At 41.6% G+C, this 19,971-nt stretch overlaps 1 protein-coding gene across 2 annotated transcripts in view; it reads left to right on the top strand.

Annotated features, from left to right (window-relative positions):
* Positions 1 to 681: 681 nt before the first annotated feature.
* The window catches only part of ednraa (endothelin receptor type Aa), a 39,025-nt gene continuing 19,735 nt past the window's right edge, over positions 682 to 19,971 (top strand). For both annotated transcript variants that reach the window (XM_078406075.1, XM_078406065.1), the window contains exons 1-3: positions 682 to 1,542; positions 2,255 to 2,367; positions 17,485 to 17,683. In XM_078406075.1, coding sequence (XP_078262201.1) covers positions 1,072 to 1,542; positions 2,255 to 2,367; positions 17,485 to 17,683 — 783 coding nt within the window. In that variant the 5' untranslated portion in view covers positions 682 to 1,071. The remainder of the gene's footprint in view (positions 1,543 to 2,254; positions 2,368 to 17,484; positions 17,684 to 19,971) is intronic.

Here is a 19,971-nt window from a genome sequence, read left to right as displayed (position 1 = left end):
TCCTCTATTCCAGACCTTGGCCGCAGTTCCGCAAACGATGGGAAAAGTTCACTCCAATTCATTAAAAGTTGCACAAAAGCAAATCGAAGAACTCAAAACATTTGAGCGGATATTAGCTTTGCTCGACGTCTATAAAATAGCGGGGATGATGAGATTTCACAGATGTTCACGGGGAAAGTCTTTCTAAGTGAAAGTCCCCTTTTTTTAAACTCACGGTTTCTTCTCCAGCCACTTTTAAGGCAACCCCGCGATTTGTACGATTGTACATCCGTGTCGGCCACCACTAATGTTGACATTTGATTTAAAAAAATAATAAAGCCACCTTTCATCCAGATCAATTTATCGAGGGGTGGGGGGAGAGAGGAGAAATTGGACAAATTGGATGGGAGGGGATATAATGTTCCAGTGGAATTTTATTGCCGGTGATCAAAGCCCCGCTGAGAAGGAAAATGAAGCGCTTTGTATCTATATCATGTCTTATAAATCTGTATCTGTATGAGGCTCGCCGAGTCCCGCCCGGTGCAACACAGGCGAGTGGAGTGAGTGAAGACTGGCTGCTGCTGCTGCTGTTTGCTGGTCACTGCGCTCTGCTTTCTGCTCATTCCTTCACTCGCCTCCCAGAATAACGGGTGTGTCCTTGCTCAGCCTGGGGGAGGGAGGGAGGGAGGGAGGGAGAGACTGGGGCCACTTTAGTCCCCCTCGCTCTCTCACTCTCTCTTTCTTTCACTCTCATCGCTCCGTTTAGGGAAGCTGAGACCAGACTTGGACCAGACGCCGGCTTGAGCACCGAGGTCGCCCTGTCTGTCCGCATAAGGAGCCGAGAGACGGACTGGATCTCTCTCTCTCTCTGTCTCTGTCTCTGTCTCTCCGGGATAGCCCAGGACAAGGGGTGAAGGCGGGGAGATCTACTATCTATCTATCTATCTATCACCAGCTCTTCCTGCACCGCTCTTTGACGCAGCATTGAGCTTGGGGACGATATTGACGAGTGTAATTGGTGCTCTCTCTCTCTCACTCTCTCTCTCTCCACTCCACTTCTCCCCGCGAGTTTTGCCTCGGATTTGCCCGGGAATGGAGGCGACGACTTTGTGTTGGGTTTCTCTCCTCGCTGTGTTCGCGCTGTCGCCCTTGGTTTTCTCCAGGTCGGCGAATGAGACGACGGCGAGACTCCCTTCTCACCCCTGGCACATGGAGCTGGTTCTCCCGACCGCAGCCTGGTCCCAGCAGGGCGGGCTCCCTCACTGGGACAGCTCGACCACCGAGAGCCCGGGCGGCCAGCGGGACATCAACAACACGTCGGCTGCCAACGACAGCGACTTCCCCTCCTGTCACAAGGCGATCGGCAGCGGCCGCACCTTCAAGTACATCAACGCGGCCATCTCCTGTGTCATCCTCGTGGTCGGGGTGATCGGGAACGCCACTTTGTTAAGGATCATTTACAAGAACAAGTGCATGAGGAATGGACCGAATTTGTTGATCGGGAGCCTGGCCCTGGGAGACTTGCTCTACATCACGATCGACATCCCCATCCACATCTACAAGGTCCATGTGCTTCACTGTGTAAACGTGCACTCTCCCCCCCTAACGTTTCGGAGAATCATAAATCTTTCTTACCCTTTCATCACTGATCTTGGCTCCCTTCACCTTCCCGTCAGTCTCACCGTTTTCTCCTCTCCTCCACTACTTCCCTTCTCTCCTTTAATAACCTGTTTCTTCCCATCTTTCTTAGTATCTGCCCCACAGTTTTTCGATTTATATATTTCGATTCACTAACCTGAGCGATTCTATCTGATTCACCCTTAGAGCATTTTTCACAGCTTCTAGGGTGTGTTTTTATGCATTGCACTTTACTTCGTCGAATTGAAATATATATTTTTTAAGTCTCGGGTTCCCGTAAACGTTCAATACGTCTGCAGTCACATCACTTTCTGACCTTCACCACACTTTCTTTTTCAAGGGCAATTGCTCTTTCACTCTTTTTCTACATTTAACTTGGTGCTTCCCATTCCTCATTGAGATATCCTTTGCCTTCTTGTTGTCTTCAATAGTTTTCACACCTCTTAGCTTACTCCCTTGTAGCTTCTACACACTTTTCATTGGCTGTTAACATGTGTCATTATTCTATTCTTCCTTTGCGGGGAAAACAGGATAATTGTTTCATAATTTATTTATTTCATCTCATTTGTGGTTTTTTGATCTCTCTGCTTAGCCACGTTAACTGACATTTGTGCCATTTTCTAATCATCTTTTACAGCTTCTGGCACCAAAGTGGTCTTTTGGGATTGTTGTTTGCAAGCTCGTGCCTTTCTTGCAGAAAGCATCAGTGGGGATCACAGTGCTGAACCTCTGTGCTCTGAGTGTGGACAGGTGTGCCTTATTCTTGTTTCTATGTAGAATTTACCAACTTGTTGTTATAGCATTTTTGATAATGATCCCCAGTTCTGACTGTAGAAATAAGGAACAGATGCTGGTTTACCAAGGAAAGACACAAAATGCTGGAGTATCTTGTCGGGTCAGACAGCATTCCCAAAGAACATGGATGGGTGACATTTTGGATTGCGACCCTTCTTTGGACTGATGTTTTTATCACTGAAGAAGAGTCCCAACCCAAAATGTCACCCACCCATGTTCTCCAGAGATACTGCCTGATCCACTGAATTATTCCAGCACTTTGTGTCCTTTCCAGTTCTGCGAGACCTGACTATGGTAGCCCAGCATGTTAGGCAACCTTGTGATGAGAGATATAGTCTTTTGAAATTCTAAACACAGAAACAAGAAATCCTAGAAAGAAACAATCAGGTTATGTGGGATTTGAAATTCGGGAACTTGAAGGTCAAGGCTATGGTGGTTTTTCAGTTCTGTGGTAATTAAGAAAAATATAAGTTATTTATATTTCTTTAATAAAATCAATTGTTAAATTTGTTTAAATGTTTATGCATACTAGTTTATGTTACAGAGCAAGGTTAAGTATCAATATGTTTATGGTTTCAATATTATTCCAGGGCTTCACAGTGCTGTCAAGGTATGGAGGTAGTTCAGCAAACTATTCTCTGGGATTTTTGATCATTTCTTAACATTTCCATAAATAATATTCACCAATCTTTTACAACATTGAATCATAATGGGGTTACTAAAGCATAGCACATCGCTGGTAAACTAATTGACAATATATTATAATTCTCTCGCTAAAATTATAATTATGTCATTCTGAATCATTTTTTAATGACGTTCATCATTATCTATATAACCACATTGTTTGATACCTGACAAATTGATTTGAATCTAGCCTGGGAATTTGTTCGTTTGCTATCTCCTAAATGAAGCCACTTTGAATAGTTTCAAATCATAGAATTCAACTAAAGTTGATATTATTGCATAAAACGGACAATTTCAGCATTGGTTTTTGATGTTGAGATATAGGGAGGGCCATCATTTCACTCTATATCTGACTCCCTCATATCTAAGCAGGGTACCCACTTTGGGGCAAAAATTGACTTCAAAAATTCGGTCCCAAAGTCTGAATTTGCAAACATCCTACCACTCAGAAGTAAATTGTAACAGATTGTTTATTGAGTTTGCCATGTCATTTTCATCATCAAAGTTCAGCGATGCATAGTGTTGCAGGAATATTTTTCTTGTAAACATTTTTATAAAAATACAATCCCGTGTTCCCAGACATATGTCTATGGTTTTATAGATATTAATTGCTTTAATCTGTCTGATAAATGAACCCCAAAGACTCAAAATTTATGTTAGTTATTTAAAAAACGGAGAAAAGAATACCACTTTTGGGTCTTTACAGTTTCCATGAATCATTCTGTATTTATTATAAGTATATCGATTTTATTGTGTGGACATAAAGGAGAGCTCGGGAGAAACATAGAATGTAAAATAAGGATGACAAGAAAATAGTTATAATCATGGAGACATACTACATAGAAATTAGGGCCTTTGGCCCACTACAACCATGCTGACCTTTTTGCTCATCTACTCTAATCCCATGTGCCAGTGTTAGGACCATGATTCTTTATTTTCAAGTTCAAGAAGCAACTTCAGCTGTGGAATCTTCTCTGATTGTTTTTTTACTCTCTCTTTTTACTCAAAAGATGCCAACCACTCAAATGGTCACCAAAAGGTGTTAAACAAACCTCTGATATGAACTGAACCATAGATACCATTCGTTTACCTTTAAAATTAGTCATTAAAGTTGAGAAAATTATTTATTATACATTTATCATAATTAGTTGCTCCATGTGGGAATCACACAACGGGGAATAAGCTCCGATCTTTATCAATGGGGACAGTGTGGAGAGAGTGTCCAGCTTCAAGTTTCTGGGCACTCACATTTCGGAGGATCTCACATGGTCCACTAACACTGCTGCGCTGGTCAAGAAGGCACAGCAACGACTGTTCTACCTAAGAACACTGAAAAAGTCTGGTCTGCCCCAACAGCTGCTGACAACCTTCTACCGCTGCACCATAGAGAGCATCTGAACGCATGGCATCCCTGTGTGGTACCTCAGCTGCACGGAGGCAGAGAGGAGAGCTCTTCAGCGGGTAGTCCATAGAGCTCAAAAGACTATCGGAACACAGCTACCAGCCTTGGAGGACATCTACAACACACGATGCCTCAGAAAAGCCACCAGCATCCACAAAGACTCCTCACACTCCTGCAATAGTCTGTTCGAAATTCTACCATCGGGCAGACGCTACAAGGCCTTCTACGCCCACACCTCCAGACTCAGGAACAGCTTCATCCCCAGGGCCATAGCTGCTATGAACCGGTCCTGCTGAGCCAGATGGTCCCATCGCACATTGAACCGGCACAGACCTACTTGAACTTATACTGTTTTAAATCTGTTTCTAATTTTGTTTCACTGGGTTGTATAAATGTATACTGATTAGCTAATTAATTTATTGCATCGTATGGAAAGCGCATTCCCAATCTCGTTGTACCCCTGTACAATGACAATAAAGATATATTGTATTGTATTGTATTGTGTAGGAAGTAACTGAAGATGCCGGTTTAAACCAAAGATAGACACAAAATGCTAGAGTAACAGTGAGACAGGCAGCATCTCTGGAGAGAGGAATGGGTGGGGTGACGTTTCGGATCGAGATTCTTCTTTAGATTGGAAGTCACAAGAAAGGGAAACGAGAGATACAGACGATGATGTAGGGAGATATAGAACAAATGAATGAAAGATGTGCAAAAAAGTAACAATGATAAAGGAAACAGGCCATTGTTAGCTGTCGTTCGGTGAGAATGAAAGCATGTGTGACTTGGGTGAGGGAGAATGGAGAGAGAGAGGGAATGCATGGGTTACTTAAAGTTAGAGAAATCAATATTCATACCCATGGGTTGTAAGCTGCCCAAGCTTACAGGGGTATGAATATTGATTTCTCTAACTTCAAGTACAGTTCACCACCGTCTCCCATTGTGGCAGAACCTTTCCCCCAAAATGTCAAAACTCTCCACTTCCCTGAAACAGTCCTTTGGTTATTAAAAGCCCCCCAATCAATTCAAAACAATTTACTGTAAAAAGGCCCAAGTGCTGGTGGAGCTCCACGGGTCAGGTAGCATCTCTGGAGAACTTGGATAGATGACGTTTAAGGTTGGAACCCTTCTTCAGACTGATCATGTCGTCCATGCTGCCTGACATACGGAGTTACTCCAGCACTTTGTGTGTTTTTTTTGTAAACCAGCATCTACAGATCCTTATTTCTCCATTTTGTACTCGAATCCTGGGCTGAGCATCTTCAAACTATTTCTCTGCTCTCCTGGTACCTACATATTTTCTGAAAGATCCAGGAGGAGGAGAAACAGCTATTTATTTCCCTTTCCCAGCCATAAATACTGTGGAATACCGTACAACACTCACTATGCCAATTAACTCAGGTGCTGTATTTTCAGCTCTGTATCCAAAAGTTTTGTTACCAAGCTCCACTTAAAATTTTCAAGTTGACAAAATAGTGAGGTCAGATTATAAACCAAAGCTTGTCTACCACTTGCGATAGATACACACTATCTCTTCGCAACTTTGGAAGTATTTGTGGTCACACATTAGAGGTGGACTGTTGCAAACAAATATTTTTCATCCCTAATTATCCTTGAGAAGGTACTGATGAGCTGTGTTCTTGAACTGCTGAAGTCTGTGTGGTGAAGGTCCTCTCACAATGCTGTTGGACAGAAGTGCCATGATTTTAACAAAGCAGAGATAAAATTATATTGGTACATATTTACATCAGATAGCTCTGAAGAGAACTTGGAGCTAATGGTGTGTTCTGAGCTCTTGTCTGAGCTCTTGTCCTTTTTGATGCCTTGAATAACTCTTGAAATATTGCCAGTGCATTTTGTAAATGTGAACACTGCAACTGAGATGCATCAATGGTGGACAGGTTGTGATGTTTGGCATAGAGAATGGAGTGCTGATCATGAAGACTATTTTATCCAGAATGGTGCTGAGTTTTTAAAATTGTTATGAGAGTTGTGGTCATCCAGGAAAGTGTCAGGTCTTCCATCCCACTGACAATTTGTGTTTATTTGAAGGTGGAAAGTTTTCATGAATCACAAACTGAGGCAGTTGTCACAGAATATCCAGCTTACAAACCGCTCTTGTAACTATAAACCTGGCAGCTATGGAGTTTATATTTTAGATTTTGATGTGGACAATTTAAAGGGTGGTTCCCTGGAATATCAAGTGGAGGTAATTAGACTGTCTCTTGTTGAAGATAGCCATTGTCTGGGTACTTAAGTGTTGCAAATGTCACTTGCTACCTATCAACCTTATCAGCTCATGCTTGAATAGTGTCCAGATGGCAAAAGGGACAGGAAGGGATAAATAAATGATAGAAATGATCCCATAACAACTTATATATATCATGGTTGCTTGTGTGACTTGTGTGATAAGTGATTATGATACGGACTTTGGAAGTTAACAATAGAAATTCTGAAGCTAATTTTACAACGTTGCAGTCGTTATATACACATTATCTAATCGTTACTTCAGCTCGTGTTTTGCTTGGACTTCAAATTTGGACTAAGGTGATTACTAGCAGTTTTAGCAACTGTGGAAGTAACACAGTTGCCCATACTCCTACAGCTTTATGGTATGGGCAACATTTTATTGTCCAAAGCCCAGCAGTATTATAGGAGCATCAGTACCAGATATCTATAGCCCTGGAGTTCCAACAGGAACAGCTGTACCAACTGCCCATAGCCCTGCAATAATAGGAGCACTAGTACCAGCTGCCCTTAACCCTGCAATAATAGGAGCACTAGTATCAGTTGCCCATAGCCCTGCAATAATAGGAGCACTAGTACCAGCTGCCCATAGCCCTGCAATAATAACACTTGTACCAGCTGCCCATAGCCCTGCAATAATAGCACTAGTACCAGCTGCCCATAGGCCTGCAATAGGAGCACTAGTACCAGCTGCCCATAGCCCTGCAATAATACCACTAGTACCAGCTGCCATAGCCCTGCAATAATAGGAGCACTAGTACCAGCTGCCCATAGCCCTGCAATAATAGGAGCACTAGTACCAGCTGCCCATAGGCCTGGAGTTCAACAGGACCAGTAGTACTGGCTATCTATAGCCCTGCAGTTCGACAGGAGCAGTGGTGCCAGCTATCCTTAGCCCTCCACTTCCACAGTAGGAGCAACACCTGTTGCCCATAACCCTGCAGTACTACAGGAAGAGCTGAGATCAGAAGAACTCTATAATTGGCAAAGGTCATTCCCAATGTTGTTATTTGAAATGGTGAGATTGTCTGGCGGGTCAGGCGGGAGCAGCCACTCACAAGGTACTGGAGCAAGAGAGCATTTGCCAACTGTACCAATAGTGTTTATTGCTATGGTACATAATCATTTAATCATTGAGTCTAATTTCATGTGGCTTGGACTGGTTCAAGCAAGCTAGTGGTGTTTAAAACAATTTATGCTTTGGACTACATCTAGTATGGAAGTCATTCTGGAGGCCTTGAAGGCTTGTAAAAAGAAATAACAGAGCACCAATGAGAGTTGCCATCCTAATTTCCCTGCTCTAGTAGATACGGTGATGTGGAGAGAGAATCTCTAACCCCAGAGGCTCAGCTCGCATTCTTGCTCATAGCCCTTCTCCTCTCCTCATTCTCCCTTTCCTGCCACATACCAAAGCATTGGTCACCAAAATGCCCAAATCTGTCAGCAACAGGATTAGTCTGTGAAAACTACAGCTGCAGTACTCCATCAGTACTTCTTAAACTCCAACATCATCTAAAAATCAAATGGTAAATCAGCATTTTGGCAGCGTGGCATCATTTCAGCTTCATGGAGGCATGGGAGACCAAGTGGCAACTCTGCTTGCTTCTGGTTTGTGCAAGCACCATACACACCCTTCAAAATAGAAAGGTCAAGCTTGGAAGTATACGCAGGGGCTGTGTATAAAATTTCAGCCAAATTAGCAAGTGCAGTGTGCAATCAAGATCTATTGAGTCCCATTTCATAGTCAAATATTTCTAAGCTTTACCACTGCAGTTTAAGCAGTGAATGCCACTTTCTCTTGCTTGATTTTATTTTAAATTAGATTTTCTCACCATTTTAAATTGACGCTCGATTCCATAGTTCAGCTCAGCCTAGTTTGCATGATCATTATTAATGACTGCTCCTGGCTCTGGAGTTTATTGTACATTCATGGCACCACTTTCCTTTCATAATAGTTTTAAAGTTAAAGAATTTTAAAAGGAAGAAAGGACTCGGCTCAAGACATTTATGATTTACAAAAATGTAATTAAATTACATGTTATGTTATCAGTTCCTTCCGGCACTGATTCACTCGAGATGTAAACCATCGGTGTCTATTGAATACATGTTGTGTAGCCAATAATAATAAGATTAAGTCAGAGAGAATAGAAAGCTGCAGTGTTTTATTCAGGGTCTGCTTATTAACCTCTGGCGCTGGGTCTATATGGGCAGTAATAGTGTTTCTGTTTTCTAATGAAACCTCCATTATTGAAAGTGCAGGTCACTCCTGCTTGTTTTAAAAAAAATAGAGACCTGAAGGCAGCCTCAGGAAAATCAAAGGAAGTGGTTCAAAGGAAATCCTAGACTTTTGTCGAAAATGCCAGAATCTTGAGAAAGTTTCAAACCTCACAAGTTTCTTTTTCAAAAAAATTCAGAATCCTCAGGAGGATGACTTTGCAAAAAATAATAATAATTTCCCTAATTTTTTCAATGATTTGTCTGAGGCAAAGCCATAGTTTTACTGAAAAATCCTCCACTGAATAAAGTTGCAATATGAATCTTTATACCTCAAAAGGTGTCATAAGTTTTTTAAACGTTACATTTTTCCAAGGAAGGGGCTAATGATGAAAGTTATTCACTTGTGGAGTATCAGATGATCTGTAATTAGCTGGAAATATTTGTTTGAAATTCCAGGTTCAGAAAAGGAGAAAATTGATCAGTGGCTGATGTAAAATAAGCCCTGCTGTTTTGACCCGATCACCCTTCACCCTGTAATGAAGGTCTCATAAATTGCAGAGGCTGGTAACCAGCCCTGTACAGACGCCACGCAATTGTCTGCCCTGAAGAAATTTATGATCTTTAAGCTCTGAGATTGGAACATAAAAAATAGGGTTGTTTTTATTGGTTATCCCCAGGACAGTAGACACAGGCAGAGGTCAATTGCCATTCCTGTCTTCAGTTGCATAGCCCAAAGGAGATCCTGTCCAAGCCAGAGCCTATTGTCAATACATCAGTGACGTTACAGTGTTACAGTAGTGGTGTAGGAGCATCCCCAAGCAAGCTCATCTTACATACATCCGCCACCTGGTCTGTCAGACCAGTTTTAATTCACAATACACTGGATATGGTCACACTGCTGCTGCTGTGTAAATGGAAATAGACATAGGAAGTAATGGGACCTCCTTCTATGGAATGCTCGGTGATATTAGCAATGCAGTGGAAAGCAAAAACATCTGGTTTCTGTCACTCAGTAGTTCATGTAACCTGCCTGCTCCATAAATTCATTCCAGGGCTGTGGAATTTCAATTCTGACCTCTTTCCTTAGATTTAAGCAAAACAAATTGTGATGGGACACCAGAGTGTGTGCTCTTCAACCTCTGCGAAGTTTGTTCTCACAGCAATAGAGTTTTTTATTGCTTAACAGCACATGCTGAGGTAATTGTGAACCTCTGTACCCTGTGTTAGTAATGACTCAGTGAAGGATTCTGTGTCTACCACCTTAATTATTTCATTTATTAGCAGATTAAAAATAGATTCCAATGGATAACCTTTCACGAGTTTGCTCGTTTTTCCTGGCTCTACATGTATTTCCTCCAAATGCTCTGATTTACTCCCTTATCATAAAATCATGTTGGTTGGTTGGTAGGTTAAATGGACACTGTAAATTGATCCGAATAGCGTCTATGTAGAGATCATCGGAATATGGGGAGAAAATTAATGGAGAATATAATTACTTTGAGATCCAAGAAGGAATATGTAAACCTTCAGTCAGTGTAGCATTTCAAAAGAAAGAGAACTTATTTTCAAAGATGTAGGTGAATAGATCTGATGACATGACACCCGTTGATATCGGTTCACTACTATTGACACCCGTACAGATCCATATGAAAAGGCTAGAAGAGCTATTGCCTCACAGCTCCAAGGACTGAAGTTCAATCATGACCTCTGGTGCTGTCTGCACAGAGTTTGCTCGTTCTCCCTGGCTATCCAAGTGCTCCAATTTCCTCCAATATTATACAATCATGTTGGTTGGTAGGGTTAATTGGAGACTGTAAATTGATCCGAGTATCATCTGGGGGAGTTGATGGGAATGTGGGGAGAAAACTAATGGAGAATATGATTAGTCTGAGGTCCAGCAAATACTTTTTATTCATTCAAGGGAATTAGGCTCTGCACCTCTCGCCTATATTTAACTACTCACCTCTAATTGTCCTTGAGAAGGTGGAAGTGAACTGCCTTCCTGAACCACTGCAGTCCTTGAAATGCAGCTATACCCCCAAGGCTGTAAGAAAGAGAGTTGCAGGACTTTGACTCAGTTGCAGTGAAGGAATGACAATATATTTCTAAGTCGGGATGGTGTGTGGATTGAAGGTGGTTTTGCTGCCCTTGTCCTTGGTGATGGAGGTCATGGGTATTTATGGTGCTGTCTGAATTGTTGTGAGTTGTTGCAGTGCATCTTGTAGTTGGCACATCTGCTGCCACTGCTGATGGTGGAGTGAGTGAATGGTTATGGATGGGTGCCTGTCAAGTGGGCTGCTCTGTCCTGCACGATGTCAAGTTTCTTGAGTGCTGTTGCCTCCGCATTCATCCAGACAATTGAAGTATTCCATCACACTCCTAACTCAATGGGCAGAGATGGATTTTTCTACATCAAATGGAAATATGGAAATATATGATGCATTTTGAAAGAACTAATGAAGTTATACAATTAATGATAGGATCTTGGGAAGTGCTGTATATGCCCAGAGATCTCTGAAGGCAGTAGCACAAGCAGATGGGATAGTTTGGATGAAATGAAATACCAGTCTTCATTAGCCTGGGCATATAATATAAGCGGAAATAGGTTATAGTATAACTATATAAAATAGCTGGAAAACTGTTTGCAGTGCTGTTCACATTATGGGAAGGATGTGATTGCATTGAAGTTGCAGAGGAGAATTACCAGAACGTTGCCTTTGTATCTCAGCTATGAGGGGAGACAGGACCAGCTGGATTAGTCTTGCTTGAGGTAGATGTTATTAAATTTACAAAATTATATGGGGAATATTAGGTGGTAAGAAACTTCTCCCCATGATACAGATATCTAAAACTGGGGGGGCAAAGGCTTTTGGTCACGGGGCAGGAGGTTTAGTGGGAACATGAGGAAGAACTTTTTCACCCAGAGTGTACACACAAATTAAGAGGATTGTGATGGCAGATTTTCTCCCAATATTTAAGGATCATTTACCTGGCCACCTTAGATGACATGGCATTGTAGACAAGGGCCAAGTGTTGGAAAACGTGATTGGTGCAGACAGGTAACTGATGGTAAATACGGACAGAGTGGGATCAAGGGCCTGTTTCCATGCTCTATGACTCTGTGTGGCAGATTGATTCCAGAGACTGCAGATGCTGGAATCCTGAACACAAAAGCAAAATGCTGGAGGAACTCAAGTGGGTCAGTCAGCATCTGTGGAGGGAAATGAACAGACAACATATTGGGACAGGAATGAATGGTCTCAGTTGTTGGGCAATTCAGTAAGCATGGGTGAGTGCTCTTTGTCCAGCTGGAATTGTGGATGACAGGTCTTGAAGTTCCATGATGGTTTCCAAAGGTCTTGGCTAAGTTCAACAGGAGATCCATGTAATTTTCCTAAAAATAATTTGGAAAAACCTACTCTTTTTTTAAAGTAGACAGCCAATTTGCTACTGAATTTATAGTGTGGGATCTGAAGAATTTTCATTGAATTTCCAGGCTGTTCTGCTAAAGGCACCACTGGGAAAATGTTCTGCAAGCATCTGTTGAAACAAACAGATGGCTGAGGAATTATGTTCAGTTGAACTGAGAGAAAAATAACTTTAAGGTGGTATTGTCATGATGGAAAGATACGTTGGCAAATATTTTTTAGCCCAAGAATGAATTGAACCAGAAAAGTATGGATAATTTCCTCATGATGGTATCTCACGCATGTAACATGATGGCACATATTGCAACGATTTACTTTAATGCGTTAACACTTCCTAATAAGCAGAGCAAATGTTTGATACAAACATATTGAGCATATGTTCAAGCAAATAAATAATGTTTTGGTGAAAGCTTGCCATGATTGCGACAATTTGTAGGATAGTGTTAATGTGCGGGGATCGCTGGGCGGCACGGACTTGGAGGGCCGAAAAGGCCTGTTTCCGGCTGTATATATATGATATGATATGATATGATATGATAATTATTTAAATTGCTGCAATTTAAGTAAGACACTTGGAAAATAACAGTGAATAGAATTTTAAAAAGTGTCACCAATCTTTGAAGATGTATCTAGTGGTGTAGATAAGGGGATCCAAGTGAATTTGGATTTTCTGAAGACTTTTGGTGAACAAAGTTAAAGCTCATTGAATTGGATGATATAGCAGTGTAGATTGAGAGTTGGTTTACAGATCGAAAATAGAGGGGGGTTCATGAAGTGACACACCTCGACGCATGGGGCACCAAATATTCACAAGCTATATCAATAGCAAAACACAAAGTGCTGGAGTAACTCAACGGGTCAGGCAGGTTTCGGGTCAGTCCCCATTTCAGATTGAAAAATCACATAGCCATTCACTCCACAGATGCTGTCTGACCCACTGAGTTCTTCCAGCACTTTGTGTTTTGCTCAAGATTCCAATATCTGCAGTTCATTTTGTCTCCATCTAAATCAATAGTTTGACTGGGAGGACAAAGTGTAACATTTCCAAGCTTGCTCATGATAAGAAAATAAGTGAAAATATATAACAGTGAGGATGGCAAAGAGGCTTCAAAGGGATATAGATGTGTTGAGTGACTAGATTACAACATGATAGATAGGGTGAAAAAAATATAATTAATATAATGGAAATGAAGTGAAGATTCACTAGACTTGTTCATGGGAGAATGGGCTGTCATAAAAGTATAGATTGGGTATGCTAGTCCTCTTCTCTCTAATGTTTAGAAGAATGAGAGATGAAATCAATGAAGCATACACAATTATTCTCTGGCCTTGTAAGGCAGTAGCGCTCCCGCTATGCCACTGTAACACCTTCAGTGCCTGATATTTCTGAGCCCTCTTTCTTTATCACAACGCTCCTGAGTTTACCAGGATGGTCCTGGTGTTGCAAAGTAGCTGCAGCATATTCAGTATTCTGTTGCTGCAAATGCATGCACAGTGGACCTTCTGTCGGTTTGGACCAGACGGGATAACCTTCGTTGCTCTTGTGCATCGATGAGCCTTGGGCGCCCAACACCCTGTCGCTGGTTTGTGGTTTGTCCCTCCTCGGATCACTGTTGTATTGGTACTCACCACTGCTGACCGGGAGCACCCCACAAGCCTTGCCATTTCAGAGGTGCTCTGACCCAGTCGTCTGGCCATAACAATTTGGCCCTTGTCAAAGTCGCTCAGGTCTTTACTCCTGCCCATTTCTCCTGCATCCAACACATCAACTTCAAGAACTGACTGTTCACTTGCTGCCGAATATATCCCGTCCCTTGACAGGTGCCATTGTAACAAGATAATCAATGTTATTCACTTTACCTGTCAGTGGTCATAATGTTTTGGCTGATCAGTGTAGAGCGCAAAGTGCTGGAGTAACTCAGCGTTCAGGCAGCATCTCTGGAGGACATGAATAAACAATGTTTTGGGTCGGGATCCTTCTTCAAACTCTCTCCTTCTTCAGACTCCAGTGCTTTGTGTTCTACACAAGATTCCAGCATCTGCAGTTCCTTATGTCTTTCGATTATAATTCATGTATAAAATACAGGGGGGTAATGGGTGTATACATTTTAGGAAGTATGATTGCGTGTATTTAATAAATGTTTTGCATCAAGTACTCTCACCCTGCCATGTTCAAAACCTACTTCTGCAAGTCCACATACCAACCCTTCATTGCCTTTCATTCACCCCAACTTTACCCTCCATGCCAATGTGTTATTCACCTCTGCTCTGACCTTAATTGTGCCTGCTCTCGACATTTGATTGTGGAAAGTAGGCACGTCGGAGATTGATACAATGGATTAATTTACATGTTCCCATGTTCTCAGTGAGATAGTCCCCAATGCCATACTATTCTTAGACTCCATTCTCCACTGATTAACACTAAAAAGATTTGCTGAGAAACCTTGGCACAAGAAAGGGCTGAGAACAGAGTTCATGGAGTTAAAGTGAAAAGCAATGGTTTGCGCAAGAGGAAGTAAGACATCAAAGTGAATGAGGTTGGAGAAAATGTTGTTAGCACAAAGTTAAGTAAATAGTGTGGGTGGAGGATAAACGCAGCACAGAGCAGTCAGGCTGTGCAGTCTGATGATCCTGTGCTTCACATTCTGGGTAATCTGTTGTCCAATCTGGCCTGCTTCAATTACAAGCAAATACCCAAGGCAGACAACAGTGGAGGTTGAGAGGCAGTTGGTGGATTCCATTCTCATCCTGTTACAAAATGTGCACACTGCCTGGGACATCAGACTCCAACCCTGCCCGTCTTAGCAGGACTGGCATTTACCATTGCCAGATTGGTCAAACCCCATCAGTTTTCAGAATGATTTTATCAATCCCACTTGCAGTGCTCTCAGTTTAGTCAATCAAGTTGAGCTTATTGTCATATGCACAAGTGCGATGAGGTATGGCTACAGCAGCGTCGCATCACAGGCCATAGACTCGGCCAAATGCATACAAATACTTTATATATATCTATATATATACATATATATATATACCTGGATGGTGGGCATGCGTGATTGTTGGTGCCATATATATATATATAGTAGACACAAAAAGCTGGAGTAACTCAGCGAGACAGGCAGCATCTCTGAGAGAAAGAATGGGTGATGTTTCGGATCGGGACCCTTCTTCAAACCGATCAAATATATATATATATATACACCGATCAGCCAAAACATTATGACCACTGACAGGTAAAGTGAATAACATTGATCATCTTGTTACAATGGCACCTGTCAAGGGGTGGGATATATTGGGCAGCAAGTGAACAGTCAGTTCTTGAAGTTGATGTGTTGGATGCAGGAGAAATGGGCATATGGGCATAAATGGAGTAAAGACCTGAGCGACTTTGACAAGGGCCAAATTGTTATGGCCAGACAACTGGGTCAGAGCATCTCTGAAACAGCAAGGCTTGTGGGGTGCTCCCAGTCAGCAGTGGTGAGTACCTACCGGCAGTGGTCCGAGGAGGGACAAATCACAAACTGGCGACAGGGTGTTGGGCGCCCAAGGCTAATCGATGCGCGAGGGCAACGAAGGCTATCCCGTCTTGTGCGAACCAACTGAATGTCGACTGTGGCACAAGTCACAGAAAATTTTAATGGTGGTCACAGGAGGAATGTGTCACAATACACAGTGCATCGCACCCTGCTGCGTATGGGGCTGCATATGGAGGACCAACAACATATTAGGCAGGTGGTCATAATGTTTTGGCTCATCATGTCATAACGTTTTGGCTGATCGGTGTATATACACATATAAATTGCACATAAAGTTTCTAAAAGGAAAATTAATGCAAAAAAAACAAGACATTAGTGCAAAACATAAATTAAAATAAAAACAAGTTCATGATACTGCAAGATGTGGACCATAGTCTTTTGTTATCAAGATAGGATTTGGATTGTGCAGGTTGTTTCAAGAATGTTATAGTTGTCGGACAGTTGCTGCTCCTGAACCTGGTGGTATAGGACTTCAGGCTTGTGTACCTCCTGTCCGATGGTAGGAGTGAGAAGAGGGCATCACCTGGACGGTGGGCATGCTTGATTGTAGATGCCATCTTCTTGAGGCACCATCTCATGTAAATACTTGTGAAGGAGGGGAGGTCTGTGTTTGCGAAAGACTGGGCTGAGTCCACCACTCTCTGCAACCTCTTATGTTCCTGTGTGTTCTAATTGGTATACCAGCTCCCAGTGTAACCAGTCAATATACTTTCTACACTACATCTGTGAAAAGTTTGTTAAAGTATTTGGAGACATACTAAATCTCTTTAAACTTCTAAGGAAGTAGAGAAGTCATGCCTTCTGCATGATTATATCTAGGTGCCGGGCCTAGCATAGGTCATTGGAGATGTTAATGCCCAGGAATTTGAAGCTTCTAACTCTCTCCACCATTGATCCGCCAAAGAAAACTGGCATGTGGTCTCTCGACTATCCCTTTCTGAATAAACGATTAGTTATTTTGTCTTGTTGACACTGAGCAAGAGGTTGTTTTTGTTGCACCACTCAAACAGGTGTTCTACCCCTCTCTGTCTATCTTTCTATCTCTGACTCTGAGGTGTACAAACTCATTAGACGCAAAGATTAAGAGCAATGGTCACTGTTTTTCTCAGCATTGAGTCCAGAACAGGTTTAAGTTGAGAGGGGAAAGATTTACAAGAGAGCTGAGGAGCTATTCTTCACATGGAGGAGGGTGCATTATTAGAACGAGCTTCCAGAGTTACAGTAGTAACAGTAAAAATACATTTTGACAAGTAGATGGATAAGGTCCAAACGCAGGCAAATGGACCAAGCGCAGTTTTAAAACCTGGTCAGCATGGGGCAAAGAGCCTGTTTTTGTGTATCCATGACTCTATAACAGTGTTTAATTTTGGGCAGTGTTGATGAACTGATCAAAGATCTTTGTTCCTATTTGGAACCTATCAATGCAATTTATGCTTAATAAATCAATTTTATACATATCTCATCTATGGCCTCATTCTCTGCATACACATTTAGAGAGGATACAGTTTTAAATAATGCATAAGTAAATTTAACAGAGATTTCTGTGCTTATGAAACAGATACCGAGCTGTTGTCTCCTGGAGCCGTGTTCAGGGGATCGGAGTACCTCTGTTGACTGCATTAGAGATCATCGGTATTTGGGTTCTCTCCATATTTTTGGCTATTCCTGAGGCCATAGCCTTTGACTTACACCCGCTGACGTATAGAGATGTGACGATGAATGTTTGTCTAGTTCTTCCAACAACATACTTAAAGAAGGTAAGGAAGAGCAACAAATATAGATGATGAAAATAAGAAAAATGTCAAAATTCTGATTCTTATCTGTTATGAACTGTCACTAACATTCTGAACAGTATTTTATTTTACACAATTATAGAATGGAAAAAGGCTGAATTGAAATGCACAGGTGGTTTGAAGAGGAAATATTTCTGTAAATAAAATTCAGGCTCTGAGACGTTTTGTATTCTTATTAATTACCCTTGCATACTTAGTGGGGTAGTTTTGGTTTCACTTCTTGCTTGGAAAACCATGGATTCTTACTGCCTTCAGCACATAGTAAAATGGTCTGGAGGCAAAACCAATTTTGCAGGTAAATCCTAGGTTTCTCAACAGGTGATTGACATTGAAATTAGCCTTATTAATATGAAGGTTTAAGGTCAATATTTAAATTTGCTTTTTATTTATATAAGCACCAGCACATTTGAGTGCTTATTATTTTGCAGTGGGTGTGATAGTGAAACATGACAACCCTGAACAATAGATGGGACAAAGATAATTTTTTACCGAGGTTTCATTCAGTTTTGCTTGACTTTTCTTTTGTATAAAGACATGTTGGAAAGTATTCATTTGGAAAAAAATAAAGGCGACGAACAGCAAACCCCAATGGAATAAAAAAGGTCCCAGAAGTTCAGAATCAGAATTCAGAATTCAGAATCGGAATTCAGAATCAGAATCAGAATCAGAATTACCTTTATTTGTCATCCAAAAAACAAGTCTTTTGGACGAGATTTCGTCACCCACAGTCCAACAATAAGAGCAATAAAATAAGCAAATTACACAACCCCAACCAACACAAAACACGAAAAAAGAAAAAAAAAGAAACATCCATCACAGTGAGTCTCCTCCAGTCACCTCCTCACTGTGGTGGAAGGCCAGAATAGTACATCAGTATAGGGTGGATGTATAGGAGCAGATCTGAAACGTTTCACATGCGCCAGTGTGAAGCTGCTATACTTAGGTCAAGGTAATTACTATAATACGCACTTCTAATGCTCGTGCAACATAGGAAAGTGCCCTCAGGATATTGACATGAGCATTGTCAAACCATATTGGACACTAAGCCATATAAGAGAAACATTGGGGATCAAAAGGTGGGTTCAGGAAGGGTGTTCAATGGGGAGAGAGCAGTGGAAATGGAAAGGTTTAGGTTGGTAATTCTAGAGCCTAGAGCCTGAAGCACAGTCACCAAAGTACAACATTTCGAATCAGAGGACCACAGGTATCTGAGGATGGAAGGAGTTTAGAGAGATGAGGATGGAGAACGCATGAAGTTATTTACAAAAACGTGCATGTTAGTTTCTAAATTGAGACAGTGCTTAACCATGGCCCATTGCAGGTTAACAATGCTCATGATACGTACATGCTGAGAACCCAAGCTCAATGACATTCTCCACTCATTCACTGGAACCATCTGCAAAGAACAGCCTCACTACACTCAACACTCTCAAGATTCTCGACTAACCTACTGCAAATGGATCACACTGTCCTCTGGCAATAATAATTGATGCCAAAACCACGAGAAATATGAAACACTGCTCATAGCCATTGCTTAGCAAAGGCGGATGTTGATGGTGAAATTTACCATTGCCCTCAGACAGTGTCACAGCCTTTGACTAATCGAGGAAAAGGATGAAGAATGAAACCTCAAACCTGCAAAGGCTTTGGAGAGAGTGCAGAAAAGGTTTGCCAGGATGCTACCTGAATTAGAGGGTATTAGGGACAAGGAGAAATTGGACAAACTTGTTTTGTTTTCTCTGGAGTGTCAGAGGTTGATGAACTTTTAACCTAGGGTGGAGATGTTATAAAACAGGAGGGCATGGCTTTAAGTTCAAAGGGGGGAAGTTTAAACTAGATGTGCAGGCAAGGATTTTTTATACAGTAAGCGCTGTCAAGCATGGTAGTGGAAGCAGATACAATAGTGGCATTTTTAAAAGATTTTAGATAGGTACATGAATATTCAGGGGATGGAATATGAATCACATGCAGGCAGAAGGGGGTAGATTAATTTGGCATCATGTTTGGCACAGATATCATGGGCCAAAGGGCTTGTTCTGTGTTCTATGTTTTACGTTAACCTCCACAAATCAGTAAAGTCTTCAAGATTCAATTGAATTTCTTCACTGATTAAGGAGTTAGAATTCACATTGGCCGAGATGCCATTTAGAAGAATTTGCACTAAATTTCTAATCAGAGCAAGTTTCAGCAAAATCCCGCGGAAATTCTGTCAGTAATTGGAAGTGTAATGACAGGCTATTGCCACTTGTTCA

The sequence above is a fragment of the Rhinoraja longicauda genome, chromosome 1 (assembly GCF_053455715.1).
Source record: "Rhinoraja longicauda isolate Sanriku21f chromosome 1, sRhiLon1.1, whole genome shotgun sequence".
Classification (NCBI taxonomy): Eukaryota; Metazoa; Chordata; class Chondrichthyes; order Rajiformes; family Arhynchobatidae; genus Rhinoraja; species Rhinoraja longicauda.
This window is presented reverse-complemented; position numbering and strand designations above follow the sequence as displayed.